Below are 23,423 nucleotides of genomic sequence, written 5' to 3'. Positions count from 1 at the left end.
CCTAAAATGTATTCTCCAACGTATTAAATGTTCCTAATCCGATTACTCAATTATTCGAACTAACTAGTTGATGGATTAATCGATTACTAAAATAATTGATAGCAGCAGCCCTACATGGAAGTGTCTCGAATTTGGCACATATTTGACATGGATTTCTAATAGGAAAATCTTGTTTTTTCTGGAACGCTTATTTTAATGGGGATACCGTACCTGCCTCCTAGCCTAGCAGCAAACTAGCCCATCTGGGGCTGGACTTGGCCTGCTATTCAACATTGGAAGTCCAGAAACCAACGTACCCGTTACAGAGTTTTGATTCCTGTCTATTTTAGGATGGCACCGCAGGGGATTTCGAAACACAATTTACTTTTCCTAATTGGGCGACTCCACAAATGTCACGAACACACGACAGCCCCTGGTCCAGTTTGTCGAAAATTGTTCCAAGTTTGCTGCACAAATTTCACCTAGACTCATCGAAGTGCATCCTCTTTTGGAAATGTACCGTATTGGCCCGAATATAAGACGGTTTTTTTTGCATTGAAATAAGACTGAAAAAGTGGGGGTCGTCTTATATTCACGGTCTAGACGTTATACCCATTCACGACGCTAGATGGCGCCAGATATCATTGAAGCGATGTTCTGTCATGACAGATCTCAACTACTCTCAAGTTTAACCAGTTTGCATTATTTTATTCCAATGTTTTTCCTTATTCAGATTTGTTTCAAGACTACATTTACAGTCAGACTCCACTTTGATGGTTAATGCAGTTATTGCAATTTTGTTGATTTATCACAATAGATTGGGTTCTTTACATTTTAAAAAACCAGAAGCCATTCAGTTACGAATGTGATTGCACTTTAGTTTACATATTTTAAATGTTCAGATATTAAGATTTGAATGAGGTAAAATAACATGCTTTTTCTCTCAAATATATTGTTATAATCATTTGTTTCAGATGTACTGTAATTATTTTCTGTATAAAAATTAATTTGGTCTTCAAAAAGTCTTCTTTCAAACTTGAGTCTTGAAAAAGATGGGGTCGTCTTATAATCAGGGCCGTTTTATATTCGAGCCAATACGGTATGTGTGGACATCACTAAATCTCAATTTGTAAGACTCTTGCATCCACTGACAACGCAATAATTTGGCATTTTGTGATGGAAAAGTCAACCAGTGACGCATGCACAAGTCGACAGACCTTCTACATCCGGCTCCCGCACGAGACCTAATCTCCGAAAATTGCCAAGAATACCCGATCGCAACATTTGAATTTTCATTTGTAACTGACGACCCGTGACTGTTAAATAAATGCTGATAAAAACACACTGCCACTGTATTATTTTAAAAGAGGTTTGGATTATGGAACATTTCATTGTATATTTTTAATATCTGGGCGTTAAGTTTTGGTGTGAAATTTCCCCTTTAGGAAGCAAACTTTGATTAAAAAATATATAGCTTCCTTGCTGTGGGTATAAACTGTGAAATTTGCTGTTACACGTTAGCTTTGTGTAAATACAGCTTATATTGGATATTGCAAGTAAAATATATAAGAAGACTTTATTTTACTTTGAGTTTTTGGCACAGATTGAAATAAACCACATAGCTCCAGCGTTAGCTACAGTCTGAGTCCAAAGACGGCGGAAACATCTTCTTGATTTGTTTTGACAGTCAGCAACTGTTTGAAAGGCCCACTGACACCTACTGTATAGTGTGACAGTCAAATCTCTTGAATCATTTCCCACCGTGTAAAGAATTCAATGGTGTGTGCCCAGCTTTGCCCAGAGTAACTTTTTTGACAACAAAACCAATGCCGCAAAGGAGAGAGAAAACAATTAGAGGCGTTGTTTGGTTTGTATCTTTAAGCTTCAAGTAATTGAAACTGAATGCTCCTGTTAAAAGATTTCTTAATTACTGTTGTCTATCCACAGCCCTTAAAACATCCAAATAGGACTTGGTATGTAGCCCAGTGGGAGAGAGGCAATTACCTCTCAAAACTCGTCCAGCCTTCTTTGAATTTTGTACAGTAGTCCGTCTGTTTTAGTTCATTTACTTCCTTCTCCAAGTCCAGTCTTCACCAACTGAGACACTGCCGCGCCACTTGAGTTTTAATAGCCCAAGGAAGATCTCCGCAGTGAGACCAAATGAAGGAGGAACAAAATGAAAGACAAAAAACTGCAGCAAGGGATTTCCAGTGAAAGAAATGGAGAATAAGAAGGAAGCAATGACGGGATAGGATTGTCTTTTTGCCAGTGAAACACTTTTTACGGCTTACGGATCAGTTATCTCACTCGAGCGCTAACGTTTGAGTTTCGCTCACCAACAGTCTCATTTAGAGCGTGTGGCCATGGTAACCATTTTAAAGACAAAAGCTGTTGGCTAATTATCACATAGTAAGTGTGCCCCCCACCCCCGTCACAATCCCGAAGCTCTATTGTACGCTTCATCATTTTTACTTGATGTATTCAAATCAGGCTTATGTGTTGCATTTTAACACCCTCAGATTAACTCAACATGGAGGAAAAAGGATTGAGTGGCAGGGGGGTTGGGGTGGTGGTGGTCCTAATGACGCCACATTGACCATGTAAGCCAACTTTCCAGGAAGCACAATACGTTAAAAATAAGCTTTGCTATTAAACGTTAAGGTATCTTATCTTCTTGCGAGCCGCTTAAGCCCACTAAAAGCTGACTTGGCAATGAGAGGAAGTGTCAGTGAAGCTAATCCTGCGCCAGTGTCATCGCTATAAAGTGGGTCAGAGAAGTATGAAAAAGTAATGCGAAGGTTCAGAATATGTCTTCGTAGTGGGCCACTAGAGTCCATGGTGTACATAATAGCATCATAGCTTGGCATACAAACACAGAGCTCCAGGGCTATAATGCTAATTCCTTGAGTAGCAAAAAAGCTATAGGTCGTGCTCAGCTTTTCCGGATTTCATCAACAACATTGCACACACAAAAAGGCACTATTTAAACACTAAATCAAGCAAAATAAATGAAGATATCACCACCAAAGCTTTTGTAATTGCAATCATTTTCCGGGAGAAATCTGACAGAATTGCAGGGGTGCCAATACTTTTGGCCAGCAGAGTAACTAAAACTTAAATTCAATTAAAACACGTGGGAAAAACGTATGTTATCAAGCGTAATAAAACTTTTAGGTAAGAAATAAGATTTTATTTTTAATGAGATATTAAGGTTTTTGAGTGAAATTAGTGAATTTGTTGTTGTTTTTTTCTAGTCACATATGAGATCCAATTGTTGGCTGTTTTCAACAATGTACAGTGCCTTGCAAAAGTATTTGGCCCCCTTGAACCTTGCAACCTTTCTCCACATTTCAGGCTTCAAACATAAAGATATAAAATTTTAATTTTTTGTCAAGAATCAACAACAAGTGGGACACAATCGTGAAATGGAACAAAATTTATTGGATAATTTAAACTTTTTTAACAAATAAAAAACTGAAAAGTGGGGCGTGCAATATTATTCGGCCCCCTTGCGTTAATACTTTGTAGCGCCACCTTTTGCTCCAATTACAGCTGCAAGTCGCTTGGGGTATGGTTCTATCAGTTTTGCACATCGAGAGACTGACATTCTTGCCCATTCGTCCTTGCAAAACAGCTCGAGCTCAGTGAGGTTGGATGGAGAGTGTTTGTGAACAGCAGTCTTCAGCTCTTTCCACAGATTCTCGATTGGATTCAGGTCTGGACTTTGACTTGGCCATTCTAACACCTGGATACGTTTATTTTTGAACCATTCCATTGTAGATTTGGCTTTATGTTTTGGATCATTGTCCTGTTGGAAGATAAATCTCCGTCCCAGTCTCAGGTCTTGTGCAGATACCAACAGGTTTTCTTCCAGAATGTTCCTGTATTTGGCTGCATCCATCTTCCCGTCAATTTTAACCATCTTCCCTGTCCCTGCTGAAGAAAAGCAGGCCCAAACCATGATGCCGCCACCACCATGTTTGACAGTGGGGATGGTGTGTTCAGGGTGATGAGCTGTGTTGCTTTTACGCCAAACATATCGTTTTGCATTGTGGCCAAAAAGTTCAATTTTGGTTTCATCTGACCAGAGCACCTTCTTCCACATGTTTGGTGTGTCTCCCAGGTGGCTTGTGGCAAACTTTAAACGAGACTTTTTATGGATATCTTTGAGAAATGGCTTTCTTCTTGCCACTCTTCCATAAAGGCCAGATTTGTGCAGTGTACGACTGATTGTTGTCCTATGGACAGACTCTCCCACCTCAGCCGTAGATCTTTGCAGTTCATCCAGAGTGATCATGGGCCTCTTGGCTGCATCTCTGATCAGTTTTCTCCTTGTTTGAGAAGAAAGTTTGGAAGGACGGCCGGGTCTTGGTAGATTTGCAGTGGTCTGATGCTCCTTCCATTTACATATGATGGCTTGCACAGTGCTCCTTGAGATGTTTAAAGCTTGGGAAATCTTTTTGTATCCAAATCCGGCTTTAAACTTCTCCACAACAGTATCTCGGACCTGCCTGGTGTGTTCCTTGGTTTTCATAATGCTCTCTGCACTTTAAACAGAACCCTGAGACTATCACAGAGCAGGTGCATTTATACGGAGACTTGATTACACACAGGTGGATTCTATTTATCATCATCGGTCATTTAGGACAACATTGGATCATTCAGAGATCCTCACTGAACTTCTGGAGTGAGTTTGCTGCACTGAAAGTAAAGGGGCCGAATAATATTGCACGCCCCACTTTTCAGTTTTTTATTTGTTAAAAAAGTTTAAATTATCCAATAAATGTTGTTCCACTTCACGATTGTGTCCCACTTGTTGTTGATTCTTGACTAAAAAATTAAATTTCATATCTTTATGTTTGAAGCCTGAAATGTGGCGAAAGGTTGCAAGATTCAAGGGGGCCGAATACTTTTGCAAGGCACTGTACATCTAAAGACATTGAATGTCTAAAAATGGTTCAATATTAGGTGAAATGTGTTGTTTTCTCATCTATATTTATAATTGTTTTATACCTAAAAAATGTTTTATCCGATTACTTGAATAATCGATGGAATTTTCAGTAGAATACTCGATTACTAAAATATTCGATAACTGCAGCCCTAATGACATTATTGCGCTCTTCGTGACTTTTGCATCAAATGGTACATGAAGACCAATAACGTAATGAGACTGAGCAGAATGTGAGTCGCAATGCATTTGTCATTTGTCCATTAATAAGCACTATAATATAATTTGACCTGAGTAGCTAACAAACCCTGACAAATAGGTTATATATACAGCTATGGTTGTGCACAGCATCAAGAATAATCAGCAAAAAAAAAACAGCCTATAGTATCGTACACGTATCAACATGAAATATAAGCAGCAGAAACTGAATATTGTTATATGCCTTCGATTAATACTGATGCGAAAGTTAACAAAAGTAAAAAGAGCAAATTGCATATACTAGTACAGTGGTACCTTGATGTACGACCCTTTCAGTTTCAACAGATATCAGCAAATCGCATTTAATGCTTTTTAATACCACTTTTAATGTCACTTAAAACTAGTTTAATGCCCATGCCCAACTGCACATACTGGACTGTCTCAGAAAATTAGAATACACAATATTCTAATTTTTTGAGACAGTCCTGTGTATATATACAGGACTGTCTCAGGAAATTAGAATACACAATATTCTAATTTCCTCTCAGGAAATTAGAATATTGTGTATTCTAATTTCCTCTCAGGAAATTAGAATATTGTGTATTCTAATTTCCTGAGACAGTCCTGTATATATACACAGGACTGTCTCAAAAAATTAGAATATTGTGTATTCTAATTTTCTGAGACGGTCCAGTAGTTTCACACACACAAATTGTAAGTAGAGTCATACGATAATTACTTATATAAACCAATAACCGATATTGTCCAACTCCAAAAATCTGATAACGAACGTTGGAGCCAGAGATATTGTTGAGGTAATTATCGAGGGTTGATTGATTAAATATTTGCTTGATTGATTGAATATTTGCTTGTGCTCATATATACCATAAATAATACATATTGCCATATTTTTCTCTTATTGATATAACCAGTAAATGATTATTGCTTGCTATACTAGGTTGTAGTATAATGTTTAAGTGTTACAAAGAGTAAAGAGGGTCGGGATGACAACTGCCTTGCTTCATGGCCGCATCATTGCATAACTACACCTTCCGAGACATCTCTAGCACCTGGCGTCTGGACTTTCGTCTAGACCTTCGAGGACAATTTTCCATTCGAGGACATCTTCCATGGCCGCAGCGTTGCATTACTGAAGTGTCTGGGTCATTTTGACCGTTGTTTACATGTGCCTTTGCTTACACACGTGTACTTAGTTAGTTCCACCTACATGCTCACACATAGCCAACCAAAATCACATGGGTGTCTCCAGCTTGCTCCCCCCCTCCCTCAGGGCGGCACCCTTCTGTGTTAGGACAAACCCCTAAATAAAAATAGCAAGGAGGGTTTTTCTTTAGAGCAATTTTGGTGACTATACAGCGTAATCTAGCATTCCTCTGTCTAGTCACTCTTTTGCTCTCCTTGGCCAAGAAAACTGAGTGTCTTCTCTCCTTATTTTTGGGTAATTATACAAATGTCTACCTAAGGGTCTATTTTTGAACTTGACATTTAATTGGTCCATAGAGCTGGATTGCGACATGCCTGGTGTTTTCTGGAGCGGAGGGGATCTCCATTCAAAGCATGCACGTCCCTCGGTTTTCGAGGGGACTGGCCTCCCCTCCGCTTCTGGAGGCGAAGGGTTGAAGCAAAACCAAAAGGACTGGAGACACCTCAAGGTAGGATCACCCAAATTGTATGAGTGAAACAATTTGTGCGGCTGATTAATTTTTAAGGGCGACGGTGTCCTGTATGTACTTAAACTCCATAATAAAAATAGACACACCTAGAAAGGGAGCGATACGATATTTCACGTCTTCTCTGGGTGCACGTTCCGTGTCTATTTTGATAGACGCACCTAGGAAGGAAGTAATTAGATTTAGAAATTAAACTTTGGAGCTAAATATAGTACTTGAGGCTCTTGTGTGGCAGGGAAGAGGCTCGTATCACGAGGTCGTGATATACTGCGAACGCAGAGTACTATAGTTTGAAGATTAAATGTTTCATTTGCGTATTTTTTGAATGCACGTTCCGTGTCTATTGTGGTAAAATAGACGCATTTAAAAAGGATGTGAGACTATATCTTACATCTTTTCTGGGTGGACGTTCCGTGTCTATCATGGTAAAATCTTGAGAATACTAGTCCCTATCAAGTCAGGCAGGTGTCTGTAAATCGGTAACAGGACTACAGGTCCTACGCGCGTCTATAAGGACAACGGGTCCTAATAATAATAATAATAATAATGATACAGATAATATAGAGAAGTAAATAATATTGCGATTAAACTCGGTTATTTGTTGAAAATACGAATAATTGGGGAAAGCTTTAAAATCTAAAAACGTTCAAAATCAGTTTAAAACGCTAGTAAAACGGATTTATGAAGGTTTAACATCTAGGAGACGAATGAAAAACTCTAGCATTCCTCTGTCTAGTCACTCTTTTGCTCTCCTTGGCCAAGAAAACTGAGTGTCTTCTCTCCTTATTTTTGGGTAATTTTACAAATGTCTACCTAAGGGTCTATTTTTGAACTTGACAGATATTTTTGTTGTAAAATTATGAAGGATGAACAAGACTTCCGATTGATTTCTGGTTAGTTATGAAGGAGACCTTTTTATTTCATTAAATTCGTATGTAGAGGTACCACTGTAACTCCGTTGGCCTGTTATTGTTTCGCATGCTCATTCGTCCAACCTCCAGTCACTCCATAAAATCATTTTCTTATACGGTAAGTTGAGTTATGACATATCTACGTGCCTTATCCTTCCTCGCCCTCAGCCATCTTCTGCTCACAACACCACGCACGTTGATACAGTGTCCAACTGAATAATTCACCTACCACATTGCAATAAAGATAAAGCTTTTTTTGCCGGCTTCCCTTACGCAATAAACTGGGGACTGACTGGCACAGAACTGCGTAGCGCGAAAAAATAGAGAGATCCTGTTGTATAAATAAATTTATAAGGACGCACCAGCAAAAGCTAACTCTATAAAATTTTTACTCGACTGCATGCCGGCAGCTTTCTGACCAGGAAGAAAAAATGAGGATAAACTAGAGGGCAAGGTATTTGTTTTTACAAGATGTTGTTCCTACTGTGGGAGTGTGTGATACAATATTCTTTCTCACAGTTCATTTATAATCCATATCTCACAAATGGTACACATCCGATAATTTCGCCCCCTTGCTGCATCATATACGACGGGGCCTCTAATATTTGAGGTCAAAATGGAAGTTTTCCAAGTGGAGTCTCTCCTGAGATGGATTGCCGTGGCATCAAGCCAAAATGACAAAATCAGCTTTTTGCATGGATTTTTTTCTTCTGTGACAGAAGGGGGGGAAATCCATTTGAAAAATGAATATTTGCATAAAGAGGCCACTGGACAAATTTAGAAAACCCTGGACGACAACTGTTCCAAAGTAGATAAGCAGACCACAAAGCACAGTTCTGTTAAGGCAGTCTTAACATGTGTAGCACTAGGCGGACTTTAAGCCAACATCCCGACAGCACCTCTTTACACAATTTAAAAAAATAAATAAATAAATAAAAAGCCAAAACAAAGCCCGGTAAAAACTTTACTGCAAATCCTGCTGAAAAATAAAACATGAATAAAAGTCAAACGTTAAGTTCTTTGTGGTATAACACTTTGGGAATTCTGACCTGCTATTTATTATACAGTATGTTGTAAGTGAGAAAAACAAGTTTTATCTCTTAAATCCTTGTTATGCTGTAGTTGTGCAGGAGACTGGCAATGTATATTTTCACTCCAGTTAGTATTGTGTTCAAATTTGAGGATTAGAATAAAAGATGTCCAGATGATGATAGTGGTTTAACTGAACAAACACTGAAAGACCTTAAAGAAAATACAAAGTTCTGTTATGGTTCAGTGGTACCTTGACATACGATCGCTTCGACATGCAATCTTCTTGACATCCGACTTTGACTCTCCATTTGTTTCTACATCTGATGACATGCTCGAAATACGACGATTTTTTCGAAAAAGTTTTTCCTTTTTGGAAAAAGGTAAGGCTTTCCATTGAAATGAAGATGGAAATGATAGAAAAATATGAGCGTGGTGTAAGTGTCCGTCAATTGGCCCGACAATACAGCCGTAGAATGTCTACGATCTCAACGGTCCTCCTCCGACAGCCATTTGCCAGTCTTTATAAGTTAAGGTGACAATTATTGTTATTATTGTAACATCAACCAAAGAAATAGAATAAAATAGTATACATTAGAATACAATAGTCCCTTATTGTCATTATACAGTGTACAATGAAATTGTGGAGCATCTCCCTTTACAGTGCAGGGCAAGTAAAAATCTCAGACTACTTGTACTTATACTTGCAAGTATAAAAGTATAAAATCTAAATAAATATAAAATGTGTATGAGGCAGTCCTATGTCCAGGCAGTGCAAGTAATCGAAGTGAAGTAGCAGCAGCTGACAGTGAAGGCATTGGAATAATGCATGTAAATAGTATTGCGCATAGAATATTGCATGTAAATTAATATTGGACATTGGGTGATCTGGTGTTACATATGGCAGTTTAGGTTGGAGATGGCTTTAGCAAAGAAACTGTTCCTCAGTCTGTTTTTTCTTGCTTTTAAACACCAATAGCGTCTCCCAGAGGAGACAGCTATAGCTGGAAACCAGGATGTGAGCTCTCCTTGAGGATGTTTAGAGCTCTGCTGAGGCACCGGGTGGAGTAGATGTCCATAAGGGAGGGGAGAGGACAGCCAGTGATCCTCTGCGCTGCCTTGACTGTCCTCTGAAGCCTCTCCCTGTCTGCGGCAGTGCATCTCCCGTACTAGGTGGAAATGCTTTGAGAACTCGCAGGAAGTGCAGACACCGCAGAGCCTTCTTTATGATAGCTGTTATGTTTGCTGTCCATGAGAGGTCGTCTGAGATCTGAACTCCCAGGAACCTGAAGGTGCGGACCCTCTCCACAGACTCACGGTTGATGTACAGGGGTGGCGGGTCGGAAGTGTTCCTCCTGAAGTCCATGATGACCTCCTTGGTTTTGGTGGTGTTCAGGGCCAGGTTGTTGTCTGAGCACCAGGCTGATAGTTTGTGGACTTCCTCTTGCCAGCTTCATCAGGTTTTTAATCATTTATTTCAGAACTTGGGCAACACAACATGCCTGCTGTCTGCTGCAGCTGACGCCAACAACAGAACATGAAAAGTGAAAGTAAGAAGTTTCCCAAAGTAAAAAGAAAGTTTTTAGGCTGTGGAATGAATTAATGGAACTATAATGTATTCTTCTGGAAAAATCCTACTCGATATATGACCATTTCTACTTACAAACAAGGTCCTGGAACAAATTAACTTCGTATGTAGAGGTACCACCGTACATACATAATGAAGATTGGGAAAAATTGAGGAAAGCTTCCTCATAAAGAAAACGAATCCAAATTGTCTGGGTAGTGCCCCCCACTAGAGAATAATTTTTGATATACCGGTAGATCCTTCCAAAGGGATTTAAACATGTAGCCCATATGTCTGAAAGCAATTTCCCGGGTCGACTGACTCAGACATGACAGGGACACTAACAGTATATATCCTAGTATAATCTCCAGGGCTTAACAAGGAGGCGGCATGTATGAAAGCAGCCGGTTAATTGTTCCCCGGTCACAGCACGAAGGCTGATGATGTAAATATCATTGCTTTTTTTCGCAGTATGACGAAAGCTGTGAACAAAGATCGCAATTATAAATATGGTAAACGGAAAAGATAGCAAAACTAAACTGGAAACGTAACAAAATTAACCCTTTAACACCAGACGTGTCGGCGGCGACACGTTTATGTATATCATTTGTTTAAGCCTTGTCACACTGTAATAAGTGCCACTGGTCTCATTTGAAAGTGTGGAAGTTGAGATCCACGCTCGTTTTTACTTGAAGTCAATCGACCAAGTAAAACGGGAGATAATGTCATTTTAGTTTTATTGCCCTCATAAATAAGCATTAAAATGCTGCATGGACCATGTGCTAGTGTCCATATTTCCATCATTTCTGGTCCATCTTCAAAACCGAAAGCACCACGAAAGACGACATATCCCAGGAGCCATTGTGAGTTCACAAAGGACGGTAGTAATGTGAAAATTTTTATTAAATTGTCTAGCGAGGCGCCACCTAAGGAGAGGGAGGCAAAGTAGCAAGCGAGGGCCGGTTGGATTGGGCGAGCGACTTTGAAATGTTCGGAATGAAACTAAATTTAGCGCAAGCTAATGCATTATTTCATCAACTCGAGGAAGACTATGGGCCAGATTTGTCATTTTCTTCGGTTGAGTCGGCGAGCGAGAAGAGTGATTGGCTGACAGCAATGTGCAAATTGCGGAAGAGTGGGCTGTGTGATGTAGTGTATAACGTAGCCCTGTGTATTGTTCAAGGGGAAACTGAGTGGCATGCCTGAAAAAATTAAACTGAACTGGTTGATTGTCAATATTTTTGAAAATATTTTTTTTCAATGTTATATTTGATTTATTTTCACTATCAATCTTTTCAATTTGTATATAGATGTGTGTGTTCGAGAAACGTTGTTGTATTTAAATACTTTTGATAGGTGATGGATGCAATACCTAACCTCACAAATAGATATCCTCCAAACCCTTTTTATGTGTTAGATGATATATATGTATTAATATGTTTTTTCACTATTTTGCACTGTTGGACTTCTGTATATATTCATCAATTGATGTGCTGAATATTATGGATCTTTAACAGCTAGTCCTATTAAGAAACCTGTTTTGACCATAGTATGTATAAAGGACAAAAACGCTGATGACCATATCTGCTGTTTGTGTTGAGTTGTCAAATATAAAACTATTCAGTCTTATTTTTTTCTGTTGAATGTTTATCCAAACAGGTTGAATAAATATTGTCAAGCTTCAAAACAGTTCGTCAAGCATGTTTGGTTGTCAATGGGACATCCATATTTCCCATTTTGTAAGTTGTAAAGCAATAAGAACTGCAACAAAAATGAATATATTTTTAGAATAGATCAAAATTATGTTTCGAACAGATCATGTGACTAGCACCTTGGATGGTCATTTGCTTTGCATCTAATTTTTTATATTTTTTTTCTTGGGGGGGGGGGGGGGGGGGGGTTGAAGCAACTTCCCCATAAGATGGCCCAAACACAAAAAGAATTGCTTCAATCATAGAAAACTGTTTTAATGAAAAATTAAGTGTTCAAATGCAAATTTTTCAATCTCAAATATTTTTTCGCATTCAGAAACCTTTTTTTTATGATTTAATTTTTTTTTTGATTGAAGTGATTTTTCTTTTTAAAAAATATATATATTTTTAAGCAACTTAATTTTTAATTGAATAATCAAGACAAAAATGTCCTAGCCAAAATGTGGCCCAAACACAAATCAATATTACTTTAATCAAAAAAGTTGCTTTGATCAAAAAAAAAACTTGACTCCAATCAAAAAAAAAAAAAAAAATCAATCAACCAAAAATAGCTTTCACATGCATTTTTTTTTCTTTTTTAGTTTCAAATTAATTTTTGCGAAGCAACATTTTTTTTTTTTGAATTGAATAATAAAGACACAAATCTACCTCCATATGGCTCCACCCAGGGGATACAAGTTTTGACTGGGGTAACTACATTGGCACGACACCGGCGGATGTACCATTTTCAATGGATGACAATCTTGGCGAAAAGTATTGCCGAAGCAGCCTAATTTAGAATTCCCCTGAAGAATGATGGGAAACAAAAAACGCTCATAGTCAATTTATTATTATAAATATTTTGTAAGTTAATTTTATTGCTGACACTGCGTTTCGGGGTCATTCACATGTTGTGCCCGCCCTGCCCCAAAACTCTGCCTATGCCGCCACACTATTATGCAAGGCAGGTAAAAGCTTCAGTGTTTAAAGCCTGGAGCGGCGGGCTTCCCTTTCACCGCACAGCGGCCATTACTCTAAATCACAGTCGCGACCTCCTCCGCTCACATCCACTGACCTGGAAAATATGCGTCGGGGTCCAAGCCTCAGCGAGCTGGCCTTTGCTTGGCCGGCAAACAGCAGAAATATTGAGCCAATTACAAGATGATTATCTGCTGGCAGTGGTGGGGGAGCTAGCTGCGGGTGTGAGTGTATTTATGCCTGCCTGGCAGCAAAGGCAGGGAAAATGAATCAAAAGGCCTGCCATGCGAGTTAGAAGCACTCTTGCCTGCTTACCGCCACTTGTTCTTTGACAAGATGCTGGCTCTTATCCAAAGCCTTTCGTTTCCTGGAAGGACAACAGCAGGAAGCGGCTGCCGTATTGTCCACAAGACCTGGTGATGCATGTAGGCGTTGATTTTGTGGCTTTAATATGACAGGCAGACATGAGTCACGTTCATTTACAAGCAAGGGGTAACGAGCGATGCATCGGACCACTTCGTTTATACCACAAAGGCAGCATTGAGTGATGCACTGCACTGGAGTGTGTACATTGGATTCAACCGGTAAAAAAGCCTTCGAACCGGCAAGTACTGGCATCCCGTCTGTTCTTTTCCATGTGTGACATCAACATACTGACAGGTTCACGAGACGTTCCTGAGCCGCCGTCCAAATTCCTCCAAAAGTCGCCTTGTTCTTGCTGTTTTTCTTGTTAACCTCCCAACAAAATATCGGGCCAGAAAGATGTAAGTGTGATTTAAAGCAGTTAAATGAAGACATCAAAGTAGATGTGGAGTTGCAGTGAATCACTTTGTTACCAATGGTGATGATAAAGGCTATAAGTGAAGAAATAAGCTGAAAATGCTGATTTTTGAAGGTGAATAGTAAATGCTACCTGTATCATTACACCTTCATGCCAGAAAGGAGGAGAATGTATCCATTTCTCATGACTGGACTTCTTGGATGCATCTGAAATCTTTCTTGCAATATCTATAAAATTTACATTGCCTGAATACCGCGTGATGACTCGCTCAGTTGTCTGGCTTCGTGTCGCACGCCACCCACCGCAAACCTCCTCCCTGACCCTGAAAGTTCCACGCCCTCCTGAGCAGCACTGAACGCCGCTAGTGTCTTTGCTACATTGACCACAGAACAAGCGTGATGCTCGACATCAAATATGGATGCTTCCTTTAGCGCGGCTTCATCTCTTTTTCATACATCCAATAATGTTCTAGTGCAATGTTGCCATAAGGGCGCTTTTCCTCAAGTAGGAATTTAGTGCACTAGTGGCGGTTAGGCAATTTGTCAGTGTTGACATTCAGTTTGATGTGCAATTGCCCAGCAGGCATTGCCGTGAGATTTTGGGACATCAGTGACGCTACCAAGGCTAATCTTGATTGTGTCAGGAAACCCAATTGGTAAGTCAAGTCCAAGGATCTTTAAAGAGCATACGACAGGAGAAAAACAGTGTTAAATAGCATTATTATGTGAATTAGAATCATATTTTGAGACGATTCGACTATATACAACAATTTAGCAAAGCGCAGATGACGAGAAATTAGTCTTTTAATCTGCCGGTTAGCCACGCCTACCATTGTAGGGCTCAAGCGTCCTCAACAGGTGGATAGCGTCAGCGGGAGACTGGGCTCATCGGTTTTACTACACAGCCCATTGAGGGGGAATTATTCAGAAAGAGGAAAACGCGACGAAGAGAGCCGCAAAATGTCATTTTTTCAGTCTCTCTACTCCAATATTTTTACACGATATTCTTTTTATCCAAGTATTTTTCCCCAATAGCTAAATAAATGGCTTGAGAAGGACCAGTCAGTCCATCGAGGGGGAACTATTCACAACGAGGGAAACGCGACGATGAGATCTGCAAAATGTCATTGTTTCTGTCTCTTTACTTCAATATGTTTACAGGATATTCTTTTTATCCAAGTATTCTCCCCAACTGCTAAATAAATGGCATGGTCATGATAACAGTCTTGTGCTAAATGGAATATGAAATAATAAAAATGCATTTATTCAGGACGACATGGCAAAATTACTCCATAATGGTCAAAACTGTCGACTTCACCTTTACTGTTGCACCTCCCGAACGATATTTCATGACACCTAAATCGGACATATGTCATTTCCCTTCCCCGGCTTCGGAGAATGTAAACAAACCAAGAGGCGTGACAATAAGCCGACATGCTAACCCGAACCGAGTGATGTTTCAAAGTCTTCGAAGCGGAAAATCACACATAACTAGCCCGGATTATTTGACATGACGACTGGGTTGTCGATTGTCTTTGCGGATTGGCAAACCGCCCGGCGGAGAGCAATTTACAACTCGTTCCCCGGAGGAGGGCGGCTGCAGTTGTTGTGCAGCTAACGTGCAGCTAATGTGCGTGAGGAGAGCTTTTTACATGTCTATCAATGATCAAACGTAAGTAGTTCTTTATTTAAAGAAAGTTTGTACTGTTTACTTTGTAATCGCTGTGTTCGTATTTGACATAATACAAAACAAGATGTTTACTCACTTCCTCGTAAGTCCAATGGTCCCACAGTAGTAGGGCTTGTTTTGGCCAATATCCAAGGTGAATGGGAACCTTTTGAAACTCCAAAAAGGCGCACATGCCTCTCCCTCGTACAGCAAGATTTTTCTGCAGCCGTTTGGCTGGCGTGATGCGAAAAATAAACGTATTAATCCGAAAAATCAGCTGAATCCTTAGTCCTCACACACAAGAGTACGACTGTATAGTGAAGAGGACGCCTTCACCCGTACACGTCACAGCGCCCTCCTCCTCAATGCAAGACCGAAGCCGGAAGTCACTCATTTTCATGGCGCGGGATTCAAAAAACTAAATAAATATAGCGATCGCTTCCACACACATCCAAGCGGTCCATATCATTCAAGAGCATAAAATACCGCGTATTATGAAATAAACATGCTTTTTCGTGTCACATGCACTTTAAGTCCTGGCGAAGTTCACAGTTATGGCATGAGTCTATCTGTGCATTTTTGCTATAGGCCTAAATTGCACAAAATTGCAGTTAATCATCATCTATTTTACACGTGAAGCAGAAGTCCATAATTGCTTTGGTCATTTGCAGGCTTTGACATGGTGTGCAGATCACAGTACTTTTTATTCCTTTTCTGTAGCCGTCTGTCCTGCCAGTAGCAATTTGGGAAACTCATAATCATGATCTGACTTCCCTCCTCACCTCTCTGTGGTTCTACTGTTTGCACAAAACAAACAACACAAAAAAACATGCCAAGAATCCTGACTTCAAAAGGTTTGAAATCCGTACGACAGGAGAAAAAAATTCTTAAATAGGATTATAATGTGAATTAGAATCATATTTTGAGACGATTCAACTACAGTATATACAACAATTTAGCAAAGCACAGATGACGAGAAATTAGTTTTTTAACCTGCCTGTTAGTGTAAAGCGCTTTGAGTGCCTTGAAATGTGGAAAAGCGCTATACAAGTATAACACCACCACCACCACCACCACGCCTACCACTATAGGGCTTTAGCGTCCCCAACAGGTGGATGACGTCAGCGGAGTCACGATTTCATCTGATTTAGTATGCAGCTCATTGAGGGGGAATTATTCACAACGAGGAAAATGCAACGAAGAGAGCTACAAAATGTAATTGTTTCAGTCTCTCTACTCCAATGTTTTTTACAGGATATTCTTTTTATTCAAGTATTTTCCCCCAATAGCTAAATAAATGGCTTGAGAAGGACCCGTCAGCCCATTGAGGCGCAATTATTCAGAACGAGGAAAACGCGACGAAGAGAGCCGCAAAATTTTTTCCCCATTAGCTAAATAAATGGCATGGTCATGACACATAACAGTCTTGTGCTAAATGGAATATGAAATAATAAAAATGCATTTATTCAGGACGACATGGCAAAATTACTCCATAATGGTCAAAACTGTCGACTTCACCTTTACTGTCACACCTCCCGAACGATATTTTATGCCTCCTAAATCGGGCTTATGTCATTTCTCTTCCCCGGCTTCGGAGAATGTAAACAAACCAAGAGGCGTGACAATTAGCTGACGTGCTAACCCAAACCCAGTGATGTTTCAAAGTTTTCGAAGCGGAAAATCACACAAAAGTAGCCCGTATCATTTCACATGAGGAGTGGGTTGTCGATTGTCTTCGCCGATCGTCAACCCGCCCGGCGGAGAGCAATTTACAGCTCGTTCCCCTGCTACTAAGGACAGGAGAGCTTGGGAAGCAGCTGGACAATGACCGCTGAACAAACCGGCCGACGTCGGAGGAGCATGTCAGCCACAAAATGCAAGCCACCTACATATTAAATTGATTCCAGTATTTGACACAATGCAAAACACGATGTTTACTCACTTCCTCGTAAGTCCCATGGTCCCACAGTATTAGGGCTTGTTTTAACCAATATCCACCGGTGAATGGGAACCTTTTGAAACCCCAAGAAGGCGCACACGCTTCTCCTTTGTACAGCAAGATTTTTCTGCAGCCGTTTGGCTGGCGTGATGCGAAAAATAAACGTATTAATCCGCAAAATCAGTTGAATCCTTAGTCCTTCTCATACAACAGTACGGCTGTATAGTAAAGAGGACTCTTTCCTCCGTACACGTCACAGCGCTCTCTTTCTCAACTCGAGACTGTTGCCGGAAGTCACTCATTTTCATGACTAAATAAAAAATTATAAACAAAATAAATACAGCAATTGCTTCCACACACATCCAAGCGGTCAATTTCATTCAGGAGCATAAAATACCGCATGTATTATGAAATAAACATGCTTTTTTGTGTCACAGGCACTTTAATCCTGATCCTTGAAATTTGGTTTACTCTGGTTCGGACCAGTCAATCCTGACATTTCGTCTTCAGTTTATGAGATTCTAATGCAGGGGAGGGCAAACTATTCCATAAAGGGCTGCAGTGGGTGTGGGTTTTCATTTCAACCCATCAAGAAGACACCTTTTCACCAATCTGGTGTCTTCCAAACGTAATCGGTTTTTTTGTTGTTTCCCCGACCCCTCATTGGTTAAACTGCCTGTGCTGGATCAGTTGTGACACGGACCAGGATCCACTGCAGCCCTTGAGAACCTGTTTGCCCATCCCTGTTCTAATGGGTTATGGTGCTGAAATACGAAAACCAGAAACCATTGTAGTTTTCTATTGACAGAAGCAATCAACTATGGCCACTCAATGGAAAGCTGTGCCTTCCCATTGCAAAAATTTGCTACTCATCTGTTGCTTAATCTCATCTCGTGAGACGAATTTGATCATCTCAAATTGATCTCATTCTCTGCTTTTTTGTTTCTGAGTTTGTGCTCCTAAGGGTATCCTTAGGAGCAAGTGATGAGTCCAAATGAGCAAAGACATCATTGAGACAAAGGAGATTGATTTGAGAAGACCAGATTTGAGCAATAATTGAGAAATTTTCTCAATTCAAAATGAAGTTATGCTTGTATAGCACCTTTCAGGCACTTAAAGCACTTTGACACTCCTCATCCACCTGCTGGTGACACAGCAACATGGGGTTCAGTGTCTTGTTCAAGGATACGTAGATGATAAATGCATCAGGACAGAGAATTGAATTCACAACATCTGGGTTTGGGAAAGGCTTCTCTACCACTGAGCCACGCACGGCCTCAGATGCACTGTGCTCGAGGCTGACACGGCACATCAATGGAAAGCAACTTCAGAAAAGCGTGTAGCAGCGATGAATTTATTTTATTTAGCTTCATTTAATAATTTATATATTTCTTTGATAGTTTAAAATAAACTTCTAAATCGCAGACATGTTGCCTGAGAGCCAGTAGTTTTAGCGAGACAGCGTTAACTAGCTTGTTGCTTCTCGCCGTGTTTTGAATACGTCATCAAACAACAGGACTAAGGTTCTTCACACTATTTTGTGGTAAAACTTTCGGTCTTCGAAACCAAAACCGATAATGCATTTGTAGCGTCCGACAGTTTTCGGTGCCGAATTTTTTGGTCACATCTTCAATTCTTACATTGAACCAAATGAACCAGATGTTATTTAATTATTTGACCGATTTTATTATTTTCTCAGATTTTGCCATGAGATTAATTAAGATGTGATTTGACATGTCAGAGCAGACGCTACTCTTTCTTACAATGAAAGAATCTTGAAAACTCAAAATGAGCAATTGCAGACTGGAAGAAGATCAAATTGAAAATAATTTGTGATTGACAAAATATAGGGTTGCTTGGCGAGATCAGTAAAAGAGGCAGCTTTGAGGCAAGTTTAAGAAATAAAATACTTTGCTCATCCATATCTTTCACTGAGACATTACTGAGATCTTGACTCCAGGTAAGGAGATAAAATTGAGACACATTTGAGATCAACACAAGTACTCATAATTGTCTCTTGGTGAGATCTTGAAAGGAGACAGCTGTGAGACTTTCTTGAGAAATCATGCCAGTAGAACTATTTTCAAGACCTTCTCATGCAAAGCTCACTGAGAGATTTACTTCTCATGAGACAAATTTGAGAAAACTGAGGAAACTACTCTGGTCTCGATTATTGCTGATTCACTTCTCAAAGATGTAAATGAGACATTAACAAGATCTCATCTTCAATTTTGCTTTGCTATGGGTTTGAATCTCAGTTGTCGACTTTAGCAATCACTCCGTAGAACTACGACTGATATCCCGATAAGTAAAAATCAATAAAGAATCTATATTATGAACCTTTTTCATGGGAAAATATACTGTACCAAATCCTGCTACCAGGTAGTTTTGGAGCGGTAGTTAGCAGAAAAAAGCTTCAGAGTGAAGTTTGGCTGGGAGCTGTGGGGGACGTTCGACCAGGGCACTTTGTCAGCTTGAGTCCTTGCCTGCCAAAGGTGATGAATAATTGACATCTGCATTCTGTACTTGAGTGAATTTTAAAACTGAATTCTGCAGAGGTTCTAAATGGCAGAGGGAGGCGATGTTAATCATTCATGGCTTGCTTTTTACCTGTGTTGATTCGGGTCACCGTTTCCCTCACCGAGCCTCCCTGGCAAACAGGAAGTGCACAAAGAGGCGTTGGGATGTTTTGCCAAGAAAATGTCTAAGCGCAGCTTTGTCGGCGTAAATATTTGAGTCTGGATTTATGAAGCGGCTTTCATTAGCGGGGTTTCATTTCTGGGAGGTTTGGAATCAACGGTTGGACAAGTGGAACTGCTTAGCTCCTGGATTCTAGCGCTCCCCTCCCTGCCCGCCACCTTATTTCAAATAAACCTGATGATGAAGCACAAGAAGTGAGGAAAACACATGTAGGGCTGATGTTGTTCATCTTGGCTTTAAACAGGTGATCAATTATGCTGAGGCCCTTTAGACTATCAATATTTCATAAGTGGGCTTCACTTTGTATGATAGCGCAAGTATCCTCTTTCAAAAGCCCCCTTGAGAGCAGCCAGCTTGCTTTCATAAAACCCTCACGGCCACATGATGGTGGAATCCTGGAGGTGTTCACCGCAAGAATGTCCCGACATCCTGGGACACGCCGACACTGTAAGAATCAATATTTGCTCAGACTGCCCCCTCCCAGCAGACACCTGATCAAGATCAAATAAATAAACGCGGTCTTGTGTTATTCTTGACTGATTGAAGCTGCAGTGAGCCCTGTCACATTTCCCATGTCCGTGTGAAAGGTACCCATCTATCTATTTTGTACCGCTTGTCCTGTCCAGAGACAAATCCAGCTAAATTTGGGCATAAGGTGGAGTGCAACCTGGTTACTTCCTACTTACTTCGGAGGTAGCATCAGAAAAATGGAAGAGTTAAGAAGAAATGCCAACATCTCTCCTGCTTTTTTGAAAGCGATTGTAAAAACAACAGCTTGGAATTTTTCATCTTCTTTCCGAGATCATTCTTTTGCATGACAACATTGAAACTGAACTGAGAGACAAAGTCAACCTACTAATTTCCCATCTTCTGTGGTGGTCTAAGCAGAATGTCATGTTGTTTCATAACCTTTTTGCTGTCCAAAAAGTATGATAACACAATGAGCTGAAATATTCACCTTCTTTCCCATCCCGTAGTTGCTGTTCTGAACTGGTGAGTTGGAGACACCCACCAATATCAGCTTCTAAGGTAGCAAAGGAGCCAAAACAGAGGCTGTGTTAAAGGTCACATTGTCAAAATACAACAATCAGAAACCTTCTGCTTTTTTGACTAACACAAAATATTGAATTTAGTCACGTGACTCATTTGTTCCCGTCTTTCATCCTGGCAGGGATTTGATGCCCAATACCTTGGAGGGCCAGATTACCATGGAGAAGACCCACAGCTACTTTGTGACCAAAGAGGCGCCTGCCCGCATCTCAGCCATGTCACGGGACACCAAGTTGATCGTAGTAGTGCGTGACCCTGTCACCCGGGCCATCTCGGACTATACCCAGACACTGTCAAAGAAGCCGGATATTCCATCCTTCGAGAGCCTAACTTTTAAAAACAGGACGACGGGCCTCATCGAAACGTCGTGGAGCGCCATCCAGATTGGCATCTATGCCAAACACCTGGACAACTGGCTGCAACACTTTCCTATGAAGCAGATCCTGATCGTGAGCGGCGAGCGACTCATCAGTGACCCGGCCGGCGAGCTGAGCCGTGTGCAAAATTTCCTGGGCCTCAAGAGCATCATCACTGACAAACACTTCTACTTTAACCAGACCAAGGGGTTCCCGTGCCTCAAAAAAGCCGAGGGCAGCAGTAAGCCCCACTGTCTTGGCAAAACCAAAGGGCGCACCCACCCCGAGATCCGCCCCGAAGTGGTGCGCCGCCTCAGAGCTTTCTACCGACCTCTAAACATGAAGTTCTACCAGATGACGGCACACAACTTTGGCTGGGATGACTGAATGTAGCAAGACATGACTTGCCTCAGTATGGGTGGACTATCAGGGAAAATAATGAGGGAATTACAGTACAATCGCACTTACCGACTTAAGTTCTATTTTCTTTATTTTGAAGGAATCAGCTGAAGCTGAATGTTAAATGGATCCACGAGTATAAAGACTTGTAGGCTCTAATAAGCCACAATTGTTCCCTTATACAAAAATAAGTTACTATAAAACACATAAAATACTGCCATTGATTTAAAAATCGATAATCTTTAGTACATGTTTTGACCTAAGGAGGGCGCCATGTTTTACGCGCGCAATGCACACTGAAGGTGTTGACGCGGTTGGAGGGTGCTGGGAGAATAGCTGTGTTTCATACTAGCAAAGCTACTATGACGACCGGCATGATTTTGTTACATTCTGTTGCTGGTCAGATTGTTTTCTTACAGAGTTGTGGGATGACATCGTACCTGCATGCAATTCCAGCTCATCAGCAGGGTACAGTATTAGACCGATCCTAGGCAGGTTGCCGAGATATTGACTTGCTGCCATTTGACAATTTGTATTTTCGAGCCCTTCATGTCTAGTTGCCTCCTTGCCGTGGTGTTTAAGTTTTATTGTGCTGTGATGCACTGGCTAGCTGCAAAAATAATCAAGCTGCTGTGTTTCCCTGTATATATGTAAAGCACACAACAGCTCTGGATGCTAACAATCTCGATAATTATATTGGAGTAAGTAATCACACAATAGTTTACCGTGAAGATCTGCAAACGAAAACTGTTCTTGACAGCAATACTCTCCCGCTCCGTCACTAGAGCAGGAGGGTGTTTGCTGTCACTGTCACGAGACTTAGTACATGAACACTACCGGTTTTGTCCTACTCTCCTCTCATCCGTCTTTCCTGTTCAGTTTGCTTTTGCTGCTTGTTTTGTGAAATATCGACAGTGCTTTTCTGCTCATTAATGTTCGACTTGGGTTCAAATTGAAAGGGCTGAACCGATGACATGTTTATGTCGCTAAGGAGTCATACCCTGAAAGCCCGGCAGCGCCACCTGTTTACGTCACTGCCAAGGTTGCATTGCGACGTCAACAACAATGGCGACCTACTAGTTGAAAACGTAAAACGTAAAGAGGGTTTTAATATCAAATTATTATAACTCATACTAACATTTATATTTTAAGAGCTACAAGTCTTTATATCCGTGGATCTCAAAATATTTAGATCTTGATTTCTTGAGTCAATTCAAGTTAGCTTTACATATTGGACAAAAAAATCGAACTGAATATACAATCTATAATACAGTAAAAAACAGTAAAAAAACAATAACATAAAATAATAATAAGTAATATAATATATCTGAAAACAGGAAAAAAAATGATTATTTTTTTATTTTTTATATTACTTTATTTTGTTTTGTTTGGCATTATTTTAGATTGAGAAAAAAATCAACAGAAAGAGCAACCATTGACTGATGTTCAATCAACTTAAAGCAACACTTTGTAACTTTCAGTTTGGTTGGTTTTAGTGACGCCCGTGGACAAAAGTGGTAGTGTTTTGCCTTAAGGAA

The 23,423-nt window shown here is 40.3% G+C and overlaps 1 protein-coding gene across 1 annotated transcript in view; it reads left to right on the top strand.

Moving 5' to 3' along the window:
* LOC130909652 (heparan sulfate glucosamine 3-O-sulfotransferase 3A1-like) overlaps window positions 1–23,160 on the top strand; it is a 74,359-nt gene extending 51,199 nt beyond the window's left edge. Inside the window, exon 2 of the mRNA XM_057826384.1 lies at window positions 21,252–23,160. Within this exon, the coding sequence (XP_057682367.1) occupies window positions 21,252–21,873 (622 nt within the window). The 3' untranslated portion in view covers window positions 21,874–23,160. The remainder of the gene's footprint in view (window positions 1–21,251) is intronic.
* The last annotated feature ends 263 nt before the right edge of the window (window positions 23,161–23,423 follow it).

Source organism: Corythoichthys intestinalis, chromosome 21 (assembly GCF_030265065.1).
Source record: "Corythoichthys intestinalis isolate RoL2023-P3 chromosome 21, ASM3026506v1, whole genome shotgun sequence".
NCBI lineage: Eukaryota > Metazoa > Chordata > Actinopteri > Syngnathiformes > Syngnathidae > Corythoichthys > Corythoichthys intestinalis.
The sequence above is the reverse complement of the archived record's forward strand: the minus strand, read 5'-3'. Positions and strand labels throughout refer to the sequence as shown.